The sequence below is a fragment of the Xenopus laevis genome, chromosome 2L, assembly GCF_017654675.1.
Source record: "Xenopus laevis strain J_2021 chromosome 2L, Xenopus_laevis_v10.1, whole genome shotgun sequence".
Classification (NCBI taxonomy): domain Eukaryota; kingdom Metazoa; phylum Chordata; class Amphibia; order Anura; family Pipidae; genus Xenopus; species Xenopus laevis.
Window position 1 is genome coordinate 100,037,105 of NC_054373.1, and position 24,227 is coordinate 100,061,331.

The 24,227-nt window shown below is 36.1% G+C and overlaps 1 protein-coding gene across 2 annotated transcripts in view; it reads right to left on the reverse strand.

The window, feature by feature from the left end:
• Window positions 1-24,227, reverse strand: part of vps53.L (VPS53 GARP complex subunit L homeolog) — a 91,233-nt gene that overhangs the window by 24,235 nt on the left and 42,771 nt on the right. For both annotated transcript variants that reach the window (XM_018246912.2, XM_041582245.1), the window contains 9 exons: window positions 20,030-20,171; window positions 17,581-17,691; window positions 17,108-17,202; window positions 14,409-14,651; window positions 9,258-9,405; window positions 8,078-8,160; window positions 6,882-6,960; window positions 2,726-2,874; window positions 667-736 (listed from right to left, as the gene is read on the reverse strand). In XM_018246912.2, the coding sequence (XP_018102401.1) occupies window positions 667-736; window positions 2,726-2,874; window positions 6,882-6,960; window positions 8,078-8,160; window positions 9,258-9,405; window positions 14,409-14,651; window positions 17,108-17,202; window positions 17,581-17,691; window positions 20,030-20,171 (1,120 nt within the window). The remainder of the gene's footprint in view (window positions 1-666; window positions 737-2,725; window positions 2,875-6,881; window positions 6,961-8,077; window positions 8,161-9,257; window positions 9,406-14,408; window positions 14,652-17,107; window positions 17,203-17,580; window positions 17,692-20,029; window positions 20,172-24,227) is intronic.

Sequence of the window (24,227 nt, forward strand, 5' to 3'; positions counted from 1 at the left end):
AAAAATCTGGTAAAATGTAAAATCAGAAAAATATATTATGCATTGGTGGAATCACAAGAAAAAAAAAACAGTGCAAAATGAGGTTTCACTGTACGTGTAATTAGCAAGTACAATGTATATAAAAAATGCATATTATGATTATTTATTATGCAATTAAAGATGTGCTTTGCCATTTGGGTAACAGTCTTGTAACCAGCATGCAACACTGCAATCACGTATGGCAAACCCAAACCCCAGAAGAGGGACTGGATTCTTGTCTAGGCTTGCTCTTCTGCCTATAACAGCCATCTCTGGCTTTGGGCCTGGCACTCAGCTACTCAGGTGCAGCCAGGACTTACCACACAAGAATCCAGTAATGCCAAAGGTGCAGGCAAGGGTGCCGAACGTATACTCTGAGAAAGGAGCTGGTATGCACCGAATTCCCTATTTAGGATTCGGCCAAACCCATCATTTAAACTTTTCACATATGCAGCATTGTATAAGGAAATGATTATTTCAGCAATGGTTACTTATGGAAGCACCCAGTACATTCAGTACAGTCATGCACACATTTTTGATTTGATTTTTTCCATAACGATTCATTAAAAGTGTGTGTCGTTTTTCTCATACAGCCACAAAAGTTTGCGTTCCCTTTTTAAGAACGTCCCATGTTGCACCCCAGCTTACCTGCTCAGCTCCAACCATACTGATAGGCTTGCATTTAAATAGGTGATTGATAAATTTTGGAATAAAGGAACTGTAAAAAAAAAGAAAAAAAATGTTGTGGTTATAAATGGCAACAAAAAAATTACCAAACCTTATTCTGTCTTAGTGGAAAACAGTGTTGTATATGTTTTTAAAGGACAAGAAAATCAGGGTAGAGGAGTAACAATTTGTTAGGTACCAACCAGTGATTATAATCTCTAACTTGATCACCTTCTTGTCTCTTGTCGGATCTGTAGTAGCTGCTTTGGGTGGTGCACATGTGCAGTAGAGTAAAATCAGAAACTATAAATCTTTGTAAATACAAACAAGGGATTCGTGGGATAAGACACCAGATGGTGGCACAGTACCCATTTAAAAACTAACCCGAGCCAGTGCATTTTTCCTCAAAGAGGAGGTCCACAATCCTAATCACTGGAAGGGCAAATTGGAATCCCTAAGTGACTAAGCCTCTCCTTATCATAAAATATTTTAAACACTTTTTAAGTATTTCTCTACAATGGAAATAATCACAAAGGTAATTAAAGTGTTTTGACTTCAATGGATCACATGGAACACAGACTAAAAATTGGCATCACCTCAGTAATCTGAAACACCATTCTTTCTTGGCTTCATGAAGCTTTTTTTTTTTTTTTTAAACCACTAAGTATTTCTGTCAGTACTGCAGTTATGGAGAAAAAAACATTTTGGAATGATACACACCTCCCTACAACGTATACGCAGAAAGAAGAGATCAATGATGAGAGGTCATGGATGAATCGCAAAAATAAAGACACGACAATACTAACTAGTTTAAGAACACATACTCAACTACAATTGAATAAATACTTTCAAAAATGCTAATTTTTTTCAAGTGCAAGTCAACCCCAAAATAAAAGAAAACATAATTCTAAACAACTTTCAAATATACATTTATTAAACATTTTCAGTGCTTTTAAGGTTTTCGTAAAAACAATTGCAGTTGAAAGTAGCAACTCCTGGTTGTCACTTTCTATACAATGTTGCAAAAGTCTTAGTTCCCCAGCAAAGAGAGGTCTGTTAATCAACTGCCTTGTCTTACGTTGTAGACTAAGTGGCCAGGGCAGAGAAAAGAAAGAGACAAACACTGTTTTTAATAGCAAAACACATACAAATAACTTAAAAACATAGAAAATTTGTAATGAATGTATATTGCAATGTTGCTTCGAATTATGTTTTCTTTTATAAGGCAAAAATTTATATTTTGGGTTGATATTCCCTTTAATTATTTTTCTATAAAATACTTTTCAAAAATGAAACTGCTTTCCACCACTCTCATGTCTCCCAGTAGCAGAAAATTATGTCAGATCATGGTCTCTCTATCTATACTGTTAATACTAGATACATTAGTTCATATACTGAGCTGAAGAATCATAGCACAGCTGCTAAATCTGATACAGTAGTTGCTGCCATTTCTCTGATCTTCTGAAATAAATATCAAATTCTCAGTTTTTATTTTTATCAGTTTTTTATTTTTATCAACGTAGTTTACAGATCTCAAAAGCAAGAGAGGGACCTGAAACTATTTCACTTTTAAAACATGCATTTTAGAAAAATGCTTAAAACTGGAAAACAAGTAACACATTATTTGTGGTATATTATTTAAAGAGGCGAACCACCCTTCAAAAATGCATTTAATTATATAATTTTGACAGTCAAGCATATTGGCTTAGAGGCTTATATAGCACTGGAGATTTTACTAAAACTGAAAATCATGTTCCCTGAATCATCTTCCTTTGTGTTATTTTATTGAAATTTCCTGACATGCTTGTACTGGTACTTTAAAGTAGTTGCCATAGAGGACAGAGATGTGTACCCTGTGTCCCATTACTATAATCAAGGAAAGCTAAGTGGAGGATTTATCATGCCCCAATATATTTAATAAGTGGTAAAAAAAATATTGTCCATTTCCTACTTTTGTTTCTAGATTATTACTTGAAAATTGGCATCAGCAGGCACAAAATTACACTGAATAAAAATACAAAATAAAGCCACAATAACTTACTTTGCAAATTTAATGCAGAACTGAGTAAAGTATTTTCTTGTGGATGCAAGGTTGTCTCTGATAATGGGAACACTCTGTTTTATATGAAAAATGATCGAGGTAACGTAAGGACTTTGATCTCCAACGTGTTCTACATTCTGCCACTGCATCTAGTTAAATAGAGGAAAAAACAGAAGCAAGGAATTATATGGATAAACCTGAATAACATATAAAAAAAATTTTGTAAGAAAAAACTTTATATATATATGCAGTTGAACTGCAGACTTTCAGCTTTAATTCAGTGGGTTGAACAAAAAGATTGCATAAAGAATGTGAGGAACTAAAGCCTTTTTTAAACACAATCACTTCATTTCAGGGGCTCAAAAGCAATTGGACAAATTAAAAAACTGAAAATAAAATGTTCATTTCTAATGGGAACTTCCCATCACACTTGCCCTCAAACCAGCCATGCTGCCCGTCACTGAATGAAAACAGTGAGTTACTGAACAACTAACCCTATAACTGTAGGAACTTTCAGGAGCGGCTGGGTGCCCTCACCTTGGCTTGTCCAACTTCTCTGTTCATAGAGTAATCTATGCCTTGTAACATCATGTGCATGCACACAGACCAGTGATTTATGTAAGAAGTGTTTTCCAACAAAGCTTTAGTTTAGTTGTTTTCTTGCTACATGTCATGTCCACCGAGTTTTAATATAGATGAAAGATAGTTAACAATAGACAACAATAATGGGATGTGGTTACTACAACATTTAGTAGGCACTTTAGGGTTAGGGCACACCTGAAGATTCGGTGGGAGATTTACCGGTAGTCACCCTGCGAGTAATCGCTTCTTCTTTGGGGCGACTAATCGCCCCGAACTGCTTCCCCGTGTCTTCCACCGGCTTTAATAAAATGCCTGCGCCAATGCACTTGTGGCGCTTCAATCTCTGAAGCCACCAGAAGTTTACTTGTGTGGATATCTAAGTGTCACAAGTGCTTTGGTGCAGACGTTTTTTCGTTAAAGCCGGAAGAGGCGATTAGTCGCTGGGCAACTAAATCTCCCCAAATCTCCAGGTGTGCCCTAACCCTTTCTGGTTTTGATGCAAAAATACGCTCATGTTGCTGTTTTCACCCTTTTCTTTCTTTGATTAAAGATACAGGTATGGGACCTGTTATCCAGAATGCTAGGGACCTGGGATTTTCTACATAACAGATATTTTTGTAATTTTTATAAAATATTTTTAGTATGTTATAAAACGGCCAAAGCAACTTTTCAATTGATCTTCATTATTTATTTTTTATACTTTTTGAATTATTTGCCTTCTTCTTCTGACTCTTTCCAGATTTTAAATGGGGGTCACTAAAATCAAATGCTCTGTAAGGCTACAAATGTATTGTTATTGCTACCTTTTATTACTCATCTTTCTATTCAGGCCTCTTCTATTCATATTTCAGACTATTATTCAAATTAATGCATGGTTGCTATGGAAATATGAACCCTAGCAACAATGTTGCTCAAATTGCAAACTGGAGAGCTGCTGAATACAAAGCTAAATAACTCAAAAACCACAAAAAATTGGCTCAGAATATCACTCTCTACATCATACTAAAAGTAAACAACCCCTTTAAAGGAAAAGTTCAGTGTAAAAATAAAAACTGGGTAAAATAGATGTGCATATAAAAAAATGTTTCTAATTTATTTAGTTTAGGCAAAATGTTTAGTTTAGGCAAAAATGTAATGTATAAAGGGCTGGAGTGACTGGATGTCTAACATAATAGCCAGAACACTACTTCCTGCTTTTGGTTTACACTGACTAGTTACCCTGGTGACCAAGCAGTAACCAATCAGTGACTTGAGGGGGGCCACATGGGTCATAACTGTTGCTTTTGAATCTGAGCTGAATGCTAAGGATCAATTGCAAACTCACTGAACAGTTATGTCCCATGTGGCCCCCCTTCAAGTTGCTGACTAGCTCAGAGTTATAGAGCTGAAAAGCAGGAAGTTGTGTTCTGGCAGTTTTATTAGACATCCAGTCACTCCAGCCTTTATACATTACATTTTTGGCTAATTAACTATATTAGAAACATTTTTTATTTTGCACAGCCTATCTATTTACCAAGTTTTTATTTTCACACTGAACTGTTCCTAAGTCTACTAGAAAATCATGTAAACATTAACAACTAGCTGCTTTTGCTTTCAGTAAGGATTAATTATATCTTAGTTTGAATCAAGTACACGGTACTGTTTTATTTTTACAGAGAAAAGGGTATAATTTTTAAAAATGTTGATTATTTGGATAAAATGGGTGATGGCCATTCGGTAATTCAGAGCATTTCGAATAACGGGTTTCCGGATAACGGATCCCATACCTGTACAACTAAAGACTAAATACCAGATGGCTTCATGATGGTCATAATTACAATATATCCAATTCCAAATCTAAAATTCATGTCCCATTTTAAAATTAGTAGAAGGTAGTTGGAAAATCAAAGTAAAATAGGGTCAATTTTAATGTTTCTTTTCTTCGGCTTTGAGAAGCAACAGCATGAAAAGCCATTAACAGGAAGCTGAACTCCGCTGTGGCTGTTTTGCCCCTGTCAGAATAAATTTTCTCATTAGGACTTAAATGTTTTCCCCCTTGTATTTTCTTTGGATATGTTCCAGGCAGTTCTCAACTAGCTGCATCTTACATGCTTAATAATAAAAAATCAGCATCTGGTATTACTACCTGCTGCTTGTAATTTGTCTGAATACAGGTGCTGCCCAGGCGTGCAGGGGAGCTCACAACATACACAGGATGTAACCACTAAGAATGCAGAACTTCATACAAGGTCTCAGTGCATTCCACATGGAAACTTAAAAAGCAGAGATGTATCTGTATTTAGTTATTGTGGAGTCTGCAGCATTTAAAGGCAATTATTTTCCTTGAAATCCTACAGAAAGCATTTTACTATTCTAGCAATTATTCCTATTACAGTTTATAGGGAAGAAAATACTTTTCACTTATTAGTATTTTTAACATCTTTTTGACCTGCATTACCCATAGGATATATTATACAGCATATTTGCATATATCATTAGTATTTTCTGAAGCATTGGATCTTAAGCAAATGTTTGAAAGATAAGTAGGACAGAACAATTATGAGAAGTTTTTCACCCGTTTTTTTTGCTCAAGACTACTAGAGTGACTGGATGTCTAACATAATAGCCAGAACACTAATTAGTCTCTCTTAGTCAGCAACTTAAGGGGGGCCACATGGGACATAACTGTTCAGTGAGTTTGCAATTGATCCTTAGCATGCAGCTCAGATTTAAAAGCAAACAATTATGACCCATTTGGACCGCCCTCCTCAAGTCACTGATTGGTTATTGCCTGGAAAATCAGTGGAAAGTAGTGTTCTGACATCTAACTATATTGAAAACATTTTTTTTTTGCACAGCCTATTTACCCAGTTTTTACTTTATACTGAACATTTACTTTTAAGCACTAGGACCAACATCTGTTATCTTTTCCATGTGTCTCAGAACAACATAACGCAGCAGACAAGATGGACGTAGTCGCAAACGTCCAAAAAGAATGGGAGTGAATGAAAATTCGCAGGTAAAAATGATAAAATTTGTCGGATGAAGACGCACATTCGACAGTTTGGTCGTGCGACTTTTCGTTCACTTCCATTCTATTTGGACACCTGCGACTACATCCGTCTTATCTCCTGCATTATGCTGTTTGACCCCATCCGACGAAAGACGCCGTGGAGTTAAGCCCTTAAACCTTAAATTGATTATTGTTGCCCACAAGCATGTGGGAACATTCCATTTTGGTCGTAAAGTTGTTGGCAAAGACAAAGAAATTCAGCAAAGCGCAGGGTCTGTAAGGCCTTTGCTGCGAAGCAGTACCTCCAATGTTCCCCACCTTTAATAGGTGCACTTGCGAATTTTGTAAAGGGCACTCATGTATCTATAGTAATACATCCAATCAACTGAGCTTGCTGTATTTTTATTCCCTTGAAGATGTTCCGCTAGTCATCCGACTAGCTTTTCTCAGTTCTGAATTATGTCTCTATTTGGCAATGGTTTTGAAACTGGTTGGATAATAAATTCTGCTATTTTACTGAAAAACCTCATTAGTAAGTCCCTTATAGTTGCAAGGCCACCAAAATACCCTGTATATAATTACCTTGCTCATTGCAATGAGTGCAGGATCACATGATGAGTCTAGGTCTTGGACAAGCAGCTGGATACTGTTTGAGATTACACTATAATAAAATATAATACCAATATTTAATAAAAAGCCAAACAGTGGTTATACAAGGATCATTTTAAAGAACTGGTCAGAAAAGGTTTAAGGAGAAAAAGTACCAGGGAGGTGCAACCTACATTCATCTCACTGTTGCTGAACCTACGACTTCCAGCGTTCCTCATCGATGAATTTAATATTTTTAAATGAAATTATTTAATTCACATTAAATGAAATTATAATGTAATGTACATTAGTTAAAAGAAAAAAGCTGGGTTTTCGGGGCAATAACCTGAAAAAATAGAGCGACTGAGGAAAAAAGTCCAAAAAACCCCAGAAAATTTGGGTTTTCGCTCGACTTTAACAAGTCTTTCCTCGAGTTATTTTAATGACAAATAAGGTAAAATCGTGGATGGGAGTTTGGTTATGCTTTCTTTGTTAGAATTATGAGATTTTAGTAAATAACCCTTTAAGAGGTTTTTTTTTCTTGAAAACGTTTCATCGGAGTGGCTTCTTCAGTTCAACTGAAGTGGTAGGGAATTCCCTGACATTTAAACCCTTGAGGATAGTAAAGTCACAGATACACAATCACAATGGTTCCATTGAACTTCAGAAAGGTGTTGGCTGAAACTCACAGTGTAAAAGTGTGATTCAGTCTAAACGGTACCATGATTTGTGTTAATCTTTCAATGTACAGTACATGACTGGAAGTCTGAATTTTGTGCAACTGCTGGGTTACAGAGTTAATGCTTCTGACAACAAAATTCTAACAATAAATATCATCCATTTGCTTGCCTACAAGTGCCAGAATTTGGAGACAGCTGATGTGTAGTGATGCTCCTTTTTACGTAAAACATATTTTTTTCATTTTATATACTAGAAGGGCTTTCCTAGTCTTATAGTTTAGGAAGAGACTGAGTGTTTTCAAATATTGTTTTAATTAGAAGCATTAAAAGGTTACTGACACATTCCTATAACCCAGAGTGACCTACATTTATTCAGTCACCTAACCACCCATACCCACCAGCTAAGCATGTCAATAGATCCAGAATTCAGGGTATCATCCTAATAATAAAGACATAGTTCTTATCACAATCAAGAACAGATCAGCAAAATAACAAAAACCACAAGCATACGTGCTAAATGTATCCATTTCTCCTGTCAGGTTAATTCTTTCAGTCAGAGTCAGGTCCACCTTTTCTTTCAGCTTCTCTTCAAGCTGTTGGCAAATAAAAGTACAAAGATGTTAATTAAAAATGTTAATATGTGGCAAAGGTACCGGTACTATTTTTTGGGAAGCGGTCAGGTTTCTTCCTGAACTTGATAATGTATCTCTTTTTTTGCTAACTGGACTCAATCATGTCTCCCTTTACATGGGGCAACAAGCAAACATGGATTAGCGTAAAGACATGAACTACTCCCAAGTCCAGGATTGGCCTGACACTCCTGTACTTCTTTTTATTTTACTTGCTCTCAAAGCTGAAGGTTCCCACTAGGCAGAGAATGCCAACTTTGCCAACTTGGTAGAAGTGGCAGGATTTGTCGTGGCCCTTGCAAATATTCCTCTTCTCTTGTACACTCAAAGTGTTTGTCTCAGTATGGGTGAAGATCCTTAAAGAACTAAACCCTAAAAGTGAATATGGCTAGAAATGCCAAATTTTATATATTGAACTTATTAAACCAGCCTGTAGGTCCAGCATCTCTGTAGAATTATCGATCCAGGCCTTCAAAGTTGTCACAGGAGTTTCTCATCTTGGATTTTGTGTTTGTGACATACACATGCCCAGTGTGTTCTAAGCAGCTGTCGAGAAGCTAAGCTTAGGGGTCGATATAAATCATCAAGCACAAAATGAGGTTCACATGTTGTATAAGCTGATGATAAAGGGCTGATTAATAAATTCTGATGCTAATTGTACTGGGCTCTAAACTGCCATCTACAATAATATGAATTCTTTACTAAGCAACCTTATAGTGACATTTATATGATATACATACAGTATATTGTGGCCCTAAGCTCAAAAGCGAAAAATGTCTAATTCTATTTCCCAGGCTCACAAGTAGAGGTTGACAAATAGACAAATTTGGGGCATATGGATAGTAGATCACATAGCATATCACCATTGATGTACCCAAAAATGTGTCTATTAAATTGGATATCTAATATATTCCTAATGCATGGCCACCTTCTTTTCTTTATTTCTTCACCTTGTGCTCTTATTATGGGGTAAATGCATTGATGTCAAAATGATGTTTATAATGCACATAAAAAAATGCGAACCTGCCCTGTGTTGGAAACGTCACTATAAAACATTTCACCTGTTGCGTGGTTGCAAGACAGTACTCTGCTGTACTTAGGATGCTGCAGATTAGACAGAGTTCCTCTGGGGTGAATTTTGCCACTTCTGAGCCTTCCTTTTCTTTCAAAAGACTGGTGATTGTAAGGCCACTGCTGCTGCTGGATGTTCTGAGAAAAAAACCCAAGAAGATGCAATTGCAAGTGAAAACATTAAACATAACCTAAATGGTTGTGTGAACTTTTATCACAGTGCTCTACATCCCATTCAGTAATTGCACAGAGATCCCTATCACATACTAGTTTATCCCCATATCATACTGGCAGTTACATTATTGACGCTCTATGACCAGTCAAATTACTCATCATTCTTTTACACTGCTGTATTTAAATTGTTCTATGACCAGTAACATTACTCAGAACCAATATACAGTAAATTACACAACCAATCCCACTGCACAGCACACAATTACTCAACACCCATTTACTCTGCCCTTTGGCCAAATTATTGGTCAACACATATACTGCTCACCAAGTCTATAATAATTGGTATTACTCAGAAACAGTAGCCATGACCCGTGACCAATGACAATTACTGTACATTGCTTTGTGACTCAAGGACATACCTCAACCTTCATAAGCACTACTATATCATAAATGCGTTACTCAGTGTCAGTTTAATGTGTTGCAACTGCAACAACCCATTTAAAAAGTACTTTCATCTCAATCTAAATAACCACCACACATATTGCTTCGACATTTGCCCAGTTCTATTTCCTCATATAAACTAGTTGACTTTCATGCCATTGCCAATCTCCATGAGCTTTACATAGTTCTTTTTTAATAGTGGCAATTTTGTGCACAGGCCAGTATTATGCAAAGCTAAATGATCCCAATTACACTGCAGGGGCTTAAAATCTAAAAGGGCCAGTCAAGTCCTAATCTCAATCCATCTGAAAATCTGTGACACTATATGAAAATAGAGGTGCACAGGCATCACCCAGTTTACATAAACAACATGGAGCAATTGTGACTGGAAAACTTGATAGACTAGATCAAGGTTCTGAATAATTTTCCAGGGCACTTTACAATATATTTTAAACTAATGCTACTTAATCCAGCGTGTCACAAAGGTGTTATATGCATGCAATGCCCAGCCCCTCTAATGAGCAGCTTCCCTGTCAATTCTTGTTATCTTGTATAATTTACCAACGCTTATTTTTAAGTATAATTAATCCCAACTCTCAGGTTTGGCATGGAACACAAAGAAAATGAAATTTCTTCCTTGAATATACTGTAGTTGTTCTAGGGAGCAGCTAGTGTATTTGCGAGCTACTGCAAGATTCAAATTTGTGCCAAATGGGGTAAAATAGGTTTTGTGCATTTCTCAGTGGAAAGGAATCTGCTAGTGTCTAATTTCAAGTAAGAGGAGGAATCATACACCTTTCCATTTGCTACAATAATCCTCATATCCCCTTGACAGGAATAAAGTTTTATTGGCATGCAACACTACTACTACATTTAGCAACAGACATAACAAGCACACACCAAAACAGAAGTGCATCTGTAGGAAGTATAGCCGACTATTTCACTCTATAACGGTGTTATTTGTACACGTGTGGGAAATTTACAAGCCAACCAAGCACGGAGACATTATTGAGTAGACATCTCAGACTTATGTAATAAAGAAAGCAACATTCCCCTACAGATCATTTTTTTCTGTACAGAAACACATAAAAGTTCAATCCTTAACTATAAAATGTACCAGCTGCTATCAAGTTCGTAAGTAAGTAGCAGCTAAAAATAAAGAGGCTATAGACCTTTTCTTTACTCTTCAATTTAAGACAGAATGGGGAATCTTCATAGTTTGAAACAGAGAGCTTACACAAAATGATTACAGTAATTTGCACAGAGTTTTTATTTTCTCTTTAAGTCCTGGTATTTATGTGTCTTATATCCTAGCAAAAAGAACAGCTTTTTACAATATGGAAGATCTAACACAAAGAGACACTGCAAACAATTAAAGTGGCACAGAAATAAAAAAAGTGACAAAAACCATGGTACTTATTTCTAAATTGCCTGGATTAGATTTAAGATCTTGTAAACCAATTTAATATTAAAACGAGATGCAGATTTCTCTTAAAATACATTGCTTTTTAAGGGAACACTTTTCCAATAATATCTATGTTTACAAAATATATATACAGGCAGGGGATCCCTTATTCGGGAAGCTATTATACTGAAAATTCCAAATGATGGGAAAGCCATCTTCCAGAGCAGGGCCAGAAGTAGGGGTAGGTAGAAAATGCACAGATTCAATCGCCAGACCCAATAAGCAGGTGATACAAACTATGTATATTTAATATATCTATATGTCAAAGTTCCAAAACTGGTGCACAACAACATTCAGCATGTATGCTTGGGTGCTGGTTTAAACATCAATACATAATAATCAGGAAATAACCGCACTCACTGGGTTTTTCTCATGGTGCAAAAAACGAAAAAGTTTTATTCAACATTTCGGGCCCTACTTGCAAGCCTTCTTCAGGACTATATCTATATGTCTATATGTGTATATATTTAGCTAGGACTATCCAGACCAGGGATCACTTTGACGTAGTTGGCCAGCCTGAATATATTGCACTATATGGACAAACAATGCCTGTTTTGTTTAAAGGGGAGAGCATTGTTTTAGTGGCTTAATGCAAAAAGTATCTCCATGCCCTTAATATATTGATAACAGGTGAATGCAGAAAATATTTTGCCTTAGTCTATATACTGAACTATATAGGGCTACTTTTACACAAAGCATTATATTTTTTACAACATATTAAAGGGTTACAACATCATTAATGCCTCTGTAATACCTTACAGAATGAAGATATATTATATAATACATCTGTTGCAAGATATTATTTATTTGTAGGTGCTACTTGGAAAGATACAAAAATAAAATATTTAAATATTTTTACGTTATTGTGTGCAGGTCCTTTAGGGGAAATGAAAGGTTAAAACCAAGTAAGCTTTACCAGAAAGGTCTATATGAATACACTTGTAAACCCTAAAAGTAATGCTGCTCAGAGTTCTCTGTCAAAAGAAACACCACATTTATTTCCTTCTATTGTGTACACACATGGGCTTCTGTATAAGACTTCCTGTTTTCAGCTTAAACTTCAAGGGCTTGGGCTTGAGCATGCTCTGTGTACTCCTCTCCCCATCCCCTCCCTGCTGTAATCTAAGCACAGAGCTATGAGTGAGCAGGGAGTGGGAGGAAGTGATGTCACAGCAATCGCAGCTGCTATCCTAAATAAACATAGACAGTGTCTAGAGCTGTTTACTCAGGTGTTGGAAAGCATTTTAAAGAATAAAAATGGCGTTCTAGCTTGCACTGTTATGGCTAATCTGTTGGCAATAAACTGCCTTGGTAGTTTTCCTTCTCCTTTAAGTAAAAAGGCACCACCCATATAGAATTTACGAGTCTGGATATTTTCCCTTGCTAAAAATAGTTGTGTCTATTTTTGTCCAAGTATTTTTGTTATCATGTGGTTTCTAATGTTATCAACTGTGCCTGTGTATTTGATATAGGTTTCCATGCACAACTTCTTCTGATATTAACAGTAAATAAACCTCGAAAGATATGTTTTTCTGCACCTGACATAACATCAGCCACACCAAATTCTGGAATAGAGCACTGAATAATACTTTTTTTTTTTTTGTCCACTCACTGCCAGATCTGTTTAAGTAGCAAAGGGTCTTAAGGGGAGGCTATCAACAAAATAGCAGAGAACAATGTTAACGCCAAGAATTCTTGCCTACTTTATGGCTGACATACTATCAACCTCTTTAATGGATTCATAAATGAATTCTGTCACAGTGGTCATGGTCCAGTTTCAAACCCATTTGCTTTTAACACTGTTGTTTTTTTATTTTAAATTGGTATTTTTTATGATTGCTAAGTAAACAAAAACCTCAAAGAAACAAGTATACATAAAAATTGTTTTTCAAAAGTGTATACCGGTAAACTGGCATAAAATCATCCCTTCAAAGTAGATTTAAAACTCTAAATACCGTATATACTCGTGTATAAGCCGACCCGCGTATAAGCCGAGGTACCTAATTTTACCTATGAAAACCAGAAAAACTTATTGACTCGTGTATAAGCCTAGACACAACTCAGAAAAGTCTCAGAAATATCAAACAGTCGGTTTAATGTTAAAAATCAAGCCATGATCACTGCATCACTGAAATGTATTACCTGGCCCGAGAAATGAGCAAACGAAGCAGGAAATAACCCTTAAAATAACCCTTAACAAGTTCAAGTTCAATTCAGACTGAGAGATATACCGTATATACGGCAAGTGCCCATAACAAACACAGCGCGTCTCAACTGGCCTGTTCCCTCCCCCCTCATCCTCCTCACCCGCAGCCTCGCTTACCAGGAGTACGTGAAAATGCATAAAATTGATCAGCCTCCGAGCAAGAAGGTGGAGTGCTGCAGGAGTATCTTTGGAGCGCCCCTAATTTGAGAGCAGATGTAGTCTTAAAAGGATTCTGGTTTTTCACTTTGATGGCTCAAGAGCTGTGTTTTGGGCTCTGAAATTAAAGTCATTGTATAGATCACAAGTTGCCTTTTATTTGATGTCAGTCTTATCCATGAATTTGGACAAGGCATTGCAAGGAAAAACGTGGGTGAGCCCTTTCCTGTTTATTTTATGCCACTTCCTCCTCTGAACAGAACCCCATTCAGGTGTCTAACTGGTGCCTGTTACATGTAACGGGAAATCCAGTCCGCTGAAGAAAATGTTTAAGTCGAGAACCGTAGCTCACACACGGTTGCGCGCACGGGACTAGAGAAGACGGTGCGCGCACGGGACTAGAGAAGACGGTGCGCGCACGGGACTAGCGAAGACGGTGCGCGCACGGGACTAGAGAAGACGGTGCGCGCACTCGCGAATCACGGAATGGAGGAGGAAGCGCAGTTCAACAAAGCTGTCACGTGGGTTTGCTCTTTCTTCGCGGCTGGGAGGGGGATTCATCGGTACAAATTTACCGGTAAGGCAGCTGACCCGCGTATAAGCCGAGGTAGGATTTTCAAGCACATTTTGGGTGCTGAAAATCTCGGCTTATACGCGAGTATATACACATGCTTAAGGCATAAATAGCAATGAACTTACTTGGGTAAATTTCCAGAAAGGATCTTCCAAGCATATTCCCGCAGGTACTTTTGGAATATAGTAGTAAGAGCAATCATTGGCTCCCCAGTACTAAGCTGGGAACACTGAACCATGCATCTTTTGTAGTAGACAAATAGGTCGGCACAACTTGGTAGAACTGCACCTGCATCCTCAGATGTGGACTTTGGTGGACCCTGAGCTTTAAAATCTCCAACAAATCGATCAGTTAATTCACTCAAGTTTCTAAAGGGAAAAAATGAAAAACAAGAGAATATATAATTTGTAAATCATTTATATACAGATTTTAGTTCCCCCCCCAAAGCATTTGAATATTTTTGACATTTTTGTATGAAATGTTTAATTTTACTTAAATGTGGATAAACATGGTGTACAGGTATGGGATCAATTATCTGGGAAAACCTTTTCCAGAAAGGTCCGAATTACATGATGGCCATCTCCCATAGAATCAACTTTAATAAAATAATTAAAATTTTCATAGAGTATTTCCCTTTTCTCTGTAATAATAAAACAGCACCTTGTACTTGATCCTAACTAAGATATAATTAATCCTTATTGGAGGCAAAACTATAATTTTTAATAGACGTAAGGTATAGTGATCCAAACTACAGAAAGATCCCTTATCCAGAAAGCCCCATGTCCCAAGCATTCTGGATAACAGGTCCCATACTTGTACTAGCTATTGCTTCATTGAGAATAGATTGAAAAAGTAAAGCATGGGAGTAGGGCAGATGTAATTGGTGGAATAAATAAAACACACGTTATGGAATAGAGATTAAAACCAGCACAAAGTTGGGGATAAACATGGAAAATGAATAAGAAGATGAATGTCTGCAAAGAGCTTTTAAATATGTATACAAATAAAGGATAATAGAGTTTCTGAGTGAGTAAAGGGCTATTTCAAACTCTGTCATTTTATAACTGCACAGTTCAATGTGCAGCAACAGTAGCAATAAGTATTTTTATTGTTGGCTTAAACAATTAAGTTTCCTTCATGACACACAAACGAAGTTTTAAACATTGGCATGCTGTTTGCCTAGTTAAGAGAAATCAAAATAAGTGGTGTGTAATTATGAAAGCTGCCACAAATAACAATTCTGTATACAGTTGGAATCGGATAACTTCAATTTTACATCAGTTTCATTTTAAAAGGGAGTAGCTTGGTGTTCTGAAAAAGGCTCAATGAAAACAGGTCCAAGAATTAGCCACAGTGCTGAGCAAGCATTAATGTAATGAATTCATTTTCCACAGGCATCACACAAGCAAAATAATAAAAAGTCTTTGTCTGGAAAAAAACGCATGCTCTACAGCCCTGATTTATCAAAAAAGAGTAGATACATGTCTTTATTAACCCCTTCCCTGTAAGCAACAGAGATCATACAGTCTAACCTAAAACAAACATGCTTTATTCCATATTATTTACATATTTATTACAGCTTATTCATATTTTAATTCCAATTTATATACGATACATTGTCACCGTCTTGTGTTTTAATTATCCCCACTTTTATTATTTTACACCCTACTAGACCTGTTTACCCTCCCCCAGCATAGGAGATAGTCTTAAAGGAAAACTATACCCCCAAAATGAATACTTTGAGCAACAGACAGTTTATCAAATTAAGTGGCATATTAAAGAATCTTATCAAACTGGAATATGTATAAAAGTAAATATTACATCTCTTGCCTTGAACCACCATTTTGTGATGGTCTCTGTGCTGGCTTAGAGATCACCTGACCAGAAATACTACAACTCTGTAACAGGAAGAAGTGTTGAAGCAAAAGACAGAACTCTATACTTGCTAGTTCACGTGAGCATTATTAACAGACAGTTTGTTTGGTTTGTTTTGGGGGCTGCTCTTATTTTTTTAAAATGGCAGTTTATTATTTATGATTACCCAATAGCACATACTACTAAAAAAAGTATATTATTATGAAAATGGTTTATATACATGAAGCAGGGTTTTACATATGAGCTGTTTTATGCAATATATTTTTATAGAGACCTACATTGTTTGAGGGGTATAGTTTCCCTTTAACAGAGAGCAAAATAAATCATTATAGGTAAAAAATTACAGTAATACGCATAAGTATGCAACTCAGCTTTTTTTCCCCACAAATCTGAATGCTAATACTGAGAACTCCTCTCAACTTTAAGGTGCCTGCAAGGGAAATACTAATGGAAAACATTTCTTAGCAAGTGGAAAGCAGGGAAAAATGTTAATGCACAGTCAGGACAGGGTGTGCCAGGATGAAGGAGGACTAGGATTACATTTGGCTGGCAAACAAAATAAGAGACTCCTGGAAGTTCACAGAGCAGTTTACTGTAAAAAAAACTGAAAAACACACACACACACACACACACACACACACACACACACCCACCCCCACCCCCCCCCCAAAGCTGGAAAGGTAAATCAAATAGGTGAGATTGTATAAGCACAGTTGTAAAGATAGATTAACCCGTCTACATTGTAATTAAAGGTTTATCCACAAAAAACAAAAGTGCAATCTATGAATGCAGCAAAAGGCACACATATATATACCGCACAGGCACTTAATTTCCTGTACAAACATGAGCATGATCAGACCAGCCATAAGAAACGGGCCATCAATATGTAAAGCTCAGGCATGATAATGGAATGTTATGGAAGAAACTTGTCAGACCTCACTGTACTTACTTGTCTTGGGACTCAATATATACATAAAGATGTGGCTCAAAGCATTTAGAAATAATGCCATGAAAGGGGTTTTCTGGAAGTTTGTGTTTCTTTGGCTGTAAAAGACAAAATCAAAACGTATTAGTTTAGCATCCTTACAGGTTTTGAGGCTAAAAACTTAGCTGACCTTAAACTATAAAAATTGTGGAACTGCTGCATTTTTTAAAGACAAGCATAGAATGTATTGGTACACATATCCTGCTTGGCAATCTAGATAGTGTTATGTTTTTGGATGTATACCTCCTTAATGATACACCATAGATGCCCCAACTATTATTTATTCAAATACCGTTCAAAGCATCTATTTGCCAACTGTTGATTATTCTGGGAGTTTAAAGGGTCCAGAAGTCCCCCAACTGCAAAGTCATAATGATTTTTTTTGTTTGAAATGAAGGATTAGTACAAGAATTGATTAAGGAATCTTAGAAACTCACTTTGTCCAGGTCACTATCTTTATCAAGGACTGACTCTTCTGTCATGCTGTCATTCATGTCATCATCCAAGAATGGATTAGTAGATACTGGAGGCTGTGGATCAGGCTTTTTCTTATACAAAAGAAATAAAGACAATAGGATACCTTAGATAAGATAGATTTTCTGGTTTTTGACAGTTTTTACCCTAAACTTTTCACATTTTCCCATTTCTACTTAGGGGCAGATTTACTAAGCTCGAGTGAATGGTTCGAATGTCAAAAAGTTCGAATGTCAAAAAGTTCGAATTTCGAAGTAAATTTTTGGATACTTCGACCATCTATATTCGACCATTCGACTTCGATTCGAACGACTCGAATTAAAAATCATTAAGACTATTCGACCATTCGATAATCTTAGTACTGCCTCTTTAAAAAAAAACTTCGACTTCATACTTCGCCAAATGAAAGCTATGGAAGTGCAATGATAGCCTATGGGGGACCTTCCACAGCACTTTTTTTTTTTTTGGTCGAATGGAAATCCTTCGATCGATTGCTAAAAATCGTTCGAATCGTTCAATTCGAACGATTTAATCGCACGATCGAACTATTTTTATTCGACCGCAGGATTGCCAAATTTGTTGACAAAAACGTTGAATTCGATATTCTAAATTTTTTAATCCGATGGTTGAATTTCGAAGTTTTTTGTACTTCGAAATTCGACCCATAGTAAATCTGCCCCTTAATGTAAATCATACTTTACGTTTACATAAGGTTAATAAGCATTATTATATTATGAAAAAATTATTTATTGTTAAAAACTTTAGAAAGAAATGTCACAGATCGTAAACATCTGTGAATCACCAGTTTGTGAACACAGGTTATGTTAACATTTCAATAGCCAGGTTTTGCTTTTTTCACTACTGGTAATAAAGGGGGAATGCTTTCTTACAAAAACATCAATATCTAGCAGATCATTAAATTGCCTATATTTGTAAATTATTATCTATTTTCCAGCTCTTAACATCTATCCAAAAAAGCCTCTTGGTTGCTGGGGGTTGAATATCCACATACGCATACCAGTCTCTAACAAAAGATCAGTGCTATAGTCAACTTGACCTATCAATAGCATTGCAAGAGGAGGCAATAGCACAGAAAAAGAGGTAGTACGTGTAACAGCATGTACCCGCATAAGTGTTCCTGCTACATTAGTACCAATGCAGGAACCTGGAGGGACCAAAATTCTTCAATCTCTCAGATCCAAAAGAAGAATAATTCAAAATATTTCTTCATTAAATAACTAAATCAAATATTTTTAATGAAGGTGAAGTTAGCCACTGTCGAGAAGTCTAAAAGCTGCAGAGTTAATAAAGTGCCAACTTTTTCAGCAGCAATGTGAGTAAAAAAGTAAAGTCAACAAATTTTAATCAAATCTATTTTTCTACGAACTTAATCTACATGACTATAACGTAATTAAACATTATTTCAGGGACATTTTCAAGGCACATCTGCCCTGCTCTGTGGGGTCCCAAGTTTGATTCAGGTAAGCTTTTTGAAAGCTTTGTATGTTCTCCCTGTGCTTGCTTTGATTTCCTCCAGGTACTCTAGTTTTCACCCACACTCCAAACACATTGGCTGGTTAATTGGTTCCTGGAAAAAAAAGGGACCCTAATGTGTGTGAATGTGATAGGAACTTTGATTATGACGTCCACTGGGCAGAGACTGGTTTGGATGATGTACAGTGCAATCTCTGCAAAGGGCTGTGGAATATGTCAGCAGTATATAATAAAATAATAATAATAATATCAAAGTTGCCTACAGCTGACATGGCCAGTGTGTAAATTTTGCATTCAAGGCAATGTGTAATTTACCTAGAACAAAGAAGAACCCATAAATCTAGGTGCTACTACAATCACCAGTAGGTAAGCGGTACATTCTTTGCATTGTAGAATCTACAGCACTGGCTCCATATAGTCATACAGCCAGCACCACAGATACTATGTTTCCAGGAGGATTTATGCTGTGCCAATATTTACATGGCAAAACACATCATTGCAAATGCAGGCACTCAAAAGGTTAAGCCATGTGTCGACTACTAATGAAATCTATAAAATGACAATTCTGCAAATGCTTGTTTATTTCGTTACACGTGCCAAAAAAAAACTGTGCCCCAAGCCAAAAATGAATTAAATATGCTTGGTTCATCATTCTTTCCTAACGCAAGGTATTAGAAAACCATAAGCGCAGGAATTCTTAAACCAAAGTCTTGCATAGCATAAACATTTACTGTTTAACTAAAAAGAAGGGCCTTGGTTGGGATAATCTGCCAAAACCTAATTGTTATCATGAGATGTTATCATTCCTTTGGTAACAATGTACTATACTAGTAGCATGGACTGATATTCATTCCATATTTAGTGAATGTTTAGACAGTGTCTGAAAATCTTTTTTCGGTTTAGAAACACTCAGCTTACCACAACATTGTCACTCAGAGTACTGCCAGAGAAGCGTTTTGCTAGAAGTCCCTCGAAATTTGTGGTTCTCTGAATAGCAAACAGCAGCAGCTTTACCTCAATCTCTTTGGCTCTTGTCCTCATAATCTTAGAAAGATCATTTCTATCAGAAAATAGGAGATAAAAAATATAGTACACATTTCTAATTGATAATGGGGAAACCAAATGTATATGTTAAAGTCAATATCATACTATTTATTATATCATTGGAAAAGGCACATGAATCTTCCAATATGTAGGGTCATTTATCTGGGATGCATGAATTTTGCAACATCTGTTCTGCACTCTCTCAAGTAAAGGGTGTATGCCATAGTAGAGTTGTCTCACATAGAACTTTACCTGAAATGCATTGATTTGTTTGCCCCTATTTCATACAACTTGTAAACGGTGTCTGGCATAGGAGAGGTGTCTTATGGATCCAAGTAGGGTGATTTACCTGGCATGCACGGATTTTTTTTTACCCTGTCTCTCACTCCTTTTAGTAAATGGTGGGTGGCACAGCAGAAAACTTCTCTTGTGGCCTTACTCTTACACTTAAAGTGGACCTGTCACCTAAACACAAAAAACTGTAAAATGAAAGTCCTTTGCAAATTAAACAAGGACCATAAATATTTTTTTTTCATTAAAGCACCCATACCTGTTATAAAGGTGTTTAAATATCTAAACTGTCAATCAAATATCTGTCCCGCCTCTATGCCTAAGGCATAGAGGTGGGGCAGTCAATTACTTTCACATTCAGCACTTCCTGCATGTCACTGTACTCCTCACATGTCCCCTTCCCTCCTCAGGCTCTATAATTGTGTAGGGCACTGTGCATGGGCATTAGGTCCCCCATTCTGGTGCATGCACAAGATTTTGGGGTGATACACAATTTGTCTTAAAGGGATACTGTCATGGGAAACAAAATTTTTTCAAAATGAATCAGTTAATAGTGCTGCTCCAACAGAATTCGGCACTGAAATCCATTTCTCAAAAGAGCAAACAGATTTTTTTATATTCAAATTTGAAATCTGGCTAAACATATTGTCAATTTCCCAGCTGCCCCAAGTCATGTGACTTGTGCTCTGATAAACTTTAATCACTCTTTATTGCTGTACCCTTCCCCCCCCCCCAACAGCCAAACAAAAGAACAATGGGAAGGTAACCAGATAGCAGCTCCCTAACACAAGATAACAGCTGCCTGGTAGATGTAAGAACAACACTAAATAGTAAAAACCCATGTCTCACGGAGACACATTCAGTTACATTGAGAAAGAAAAACAGCAGCCTGCCAGAAAGCATTTCTCTCCTAAAGTGCAGGCACAAGTCACATGACCAGGGGCAGCTGGGAAATTGACAAAATGTCTAGCCCCATGTCAGATTTCAAAATTGAACATAAAAAAATCTGTTTGTTCTTTTGAGAAATGGATTGCAGTGCAGAAGTCTGCTAGAGTAGTTCTATTAACTGGTGCGTTATGAAAAAACATGTTTTCCATGACAAAATGGCTCCTGTCTGCTGCCTGTGACTGTGTAATTCCAAGACTGAAGAAAACTAAATTTAAATAATACGTTTAATGTATATAAAGTTTATTTTGCTCAACTTACATGATAGAAAAGAATTTGGAATTATTTTTTAGGGTGACAGGTACCCTTTAAAAGAGATTTGATCTTTTTATAAAACTCTCTTATTGCACTGGGCAGCTTTTCAAAGTAGTTGAACAAAATGTAATTAGGTATATACCAGGATTCTCCTACAAGAATCTTAACTACCATCAACCGCTGTGTTATAATCTAATAATATTACTGTCTTGTTTTTGGCTTGATAATAGGCTAATAGAATCAAGCATCAAAGGGGTAAATATACAGTTTGTGTGCTACAGTAGACCGGATTAGTGAATCTGTCCTGTTTCCTTGAAAAATTAAGAAATCACTCATTGAAATAAATTCATTGAAGTAAATAGGTGTTTCTTGTGGCAGTTCTTTTTGTACAAAATGATAGTTTGGTTGTTATTTGTTTTTTTTTGTTTTTTGCTTTACGTTTCTCTCTGCCATTTTTCCATAAACAAATTTTTGGCAAAGGGGAATTTGCAGAGAATTTTGCTGCAAATCCATAACTGATGAAAAATGTCACTCCACTAGACAGGATTCTTATTGAAACTACTTTTGCAGAAACAGGGCAATGGAGTAGCAGATATGTCTTATCAAACAGTGTTGCTCAAGAATTCACTCTTTGACCTTGATAAACCACACGCTTGTGTTCCAGCAGTAGAAACCCCAAGTTGAGCAATGCAGCGGAAGGTTTACACCTTAAAATGCAGCTCGCAGCAGGAGTGCTATCGGCAGCTCTCTAAATGGATGGAGAAATCTCACACTTGCATTCCAAAACATCATTATGATCCTATATATGAATGGAAGGCAGTTCCAACAGTGGCACTGTAAGTAACTAAGGGAACAGGTAATGGTCAAATAAAATGTTGGCACTTTTGGCTTCAGGTGAGGCTGTGCAAGAAATGTGGGTCTCGTACTACACTACTGCATATAATGACTGTCTAAAAGATTTTTGGCTTATTTGCCAGTTCAGTGTGCTTAAAATCATCTCCTTATTACAGTAAAGATGAGTAATTCTGCTTCAAGAAGTATTTTGCTATATCCTATTTCCCACCAAGTCTGCTTTCATTAGAAGCCAAATCAATGCCCACAAACAGGCAAAATAACCAGACCTCAAAAATTACAGGATCAAATTCCTGTTCATCTGTGGCAATATCACTGCAAACTAAATGACTATGTTTCATACAAAATAAAATTTGAATCTGTTAAGAGTTATACGGAAAACATGAGTTTGTGTACCCAGAGACACCCTTATTAACGCAGTCTAAGCTAAACCGTTTTATCTTTATGCATCACTTCTCTTAAAGAGATACTGACATCACAAAATAACCTTTTTGATTATCTATCATAACATTGTCTTTGAATGCTATTTATAATTTTGCCATAAAAGTATTTGTCTGATGATTTTACATTACATAATCTACATTAAAAGTTACCTATATGTCATGTTGCTCATTATATATATATATATATATATATATATATACTGTGTGTATATATATATATATTATATATATATATACACACTGTGTGTATATATATATATATATATATATATTATATATATATTATATATATATATATATACACACTGTGTGTATATATATATATATATATATATATATATTATATATATATTATATATATATATATATATGTATGTGTATATATATATATATGTATGTGTATATATATATATATATATATATATATATATATATATATATATATATATATATATATATATATATATATATATATACATATCCTTCAGCTATTCCATTATAAAAGGACAGCAAAAATCTACTTAAAAAGGGTTGTTTAACCTTTGAATTGCCTTTTGGTATGATGTAAAGAGTGATATTCTGAAACAATTTGCTATTGGTTTTCATTTTTTAAAATGTTTTATCATTTTTGTGGTTTATGAGTTATTTCACTTTTTATTCAGCATCTCTGCAGTATGCAATGTCATCAATCTGGTTGCTAGGAGCCAAATTACCCTAGCAACCATGCATTATTTTATTGAGAAACTGGAATATGAATAAGGCTGGACCTAAATAGAAATATGAATTACTAAAGAATTATTAAAAGTAGCAATAACAATAAATGTGTAGCCTTACAGAGCATTTGTTTTTAGATGGGGTCAGCGACTCCAATTTGAAAGTTGGAGAAGAAGGCAAATAATTAAAAAACTGTAAAAAAGAAAGGACAAATGAAAAGTTGCATGCAATTAGCCATTCTATAACTTTAAAGTTAACTCAAAGGTGAACCGCCCCTTTAATACAGGCAAAAAATGATAAGACCATATTAATCCTATTGCTTTATTGTTCTCTTCAAACTTAAAGGAGAACCAAACCATTTTTATTAAAATCCCCTATCCCCCTTCCCTACATAGACCCCCCTCCCTGGTCCGCCCAAGCCTGTTACTGGGGAAATGGCCTTAACTCTTCACTTACCCCTCGTTGCAGATTCAGGGCATCAGAGTTCACGGACGCCATCTTCTTCTCTTCGCTAATCTTTGGGTTGGGTTCTTCTCTTCACTAATCTTAGCACTCTGCTGGCCCCGAATAAC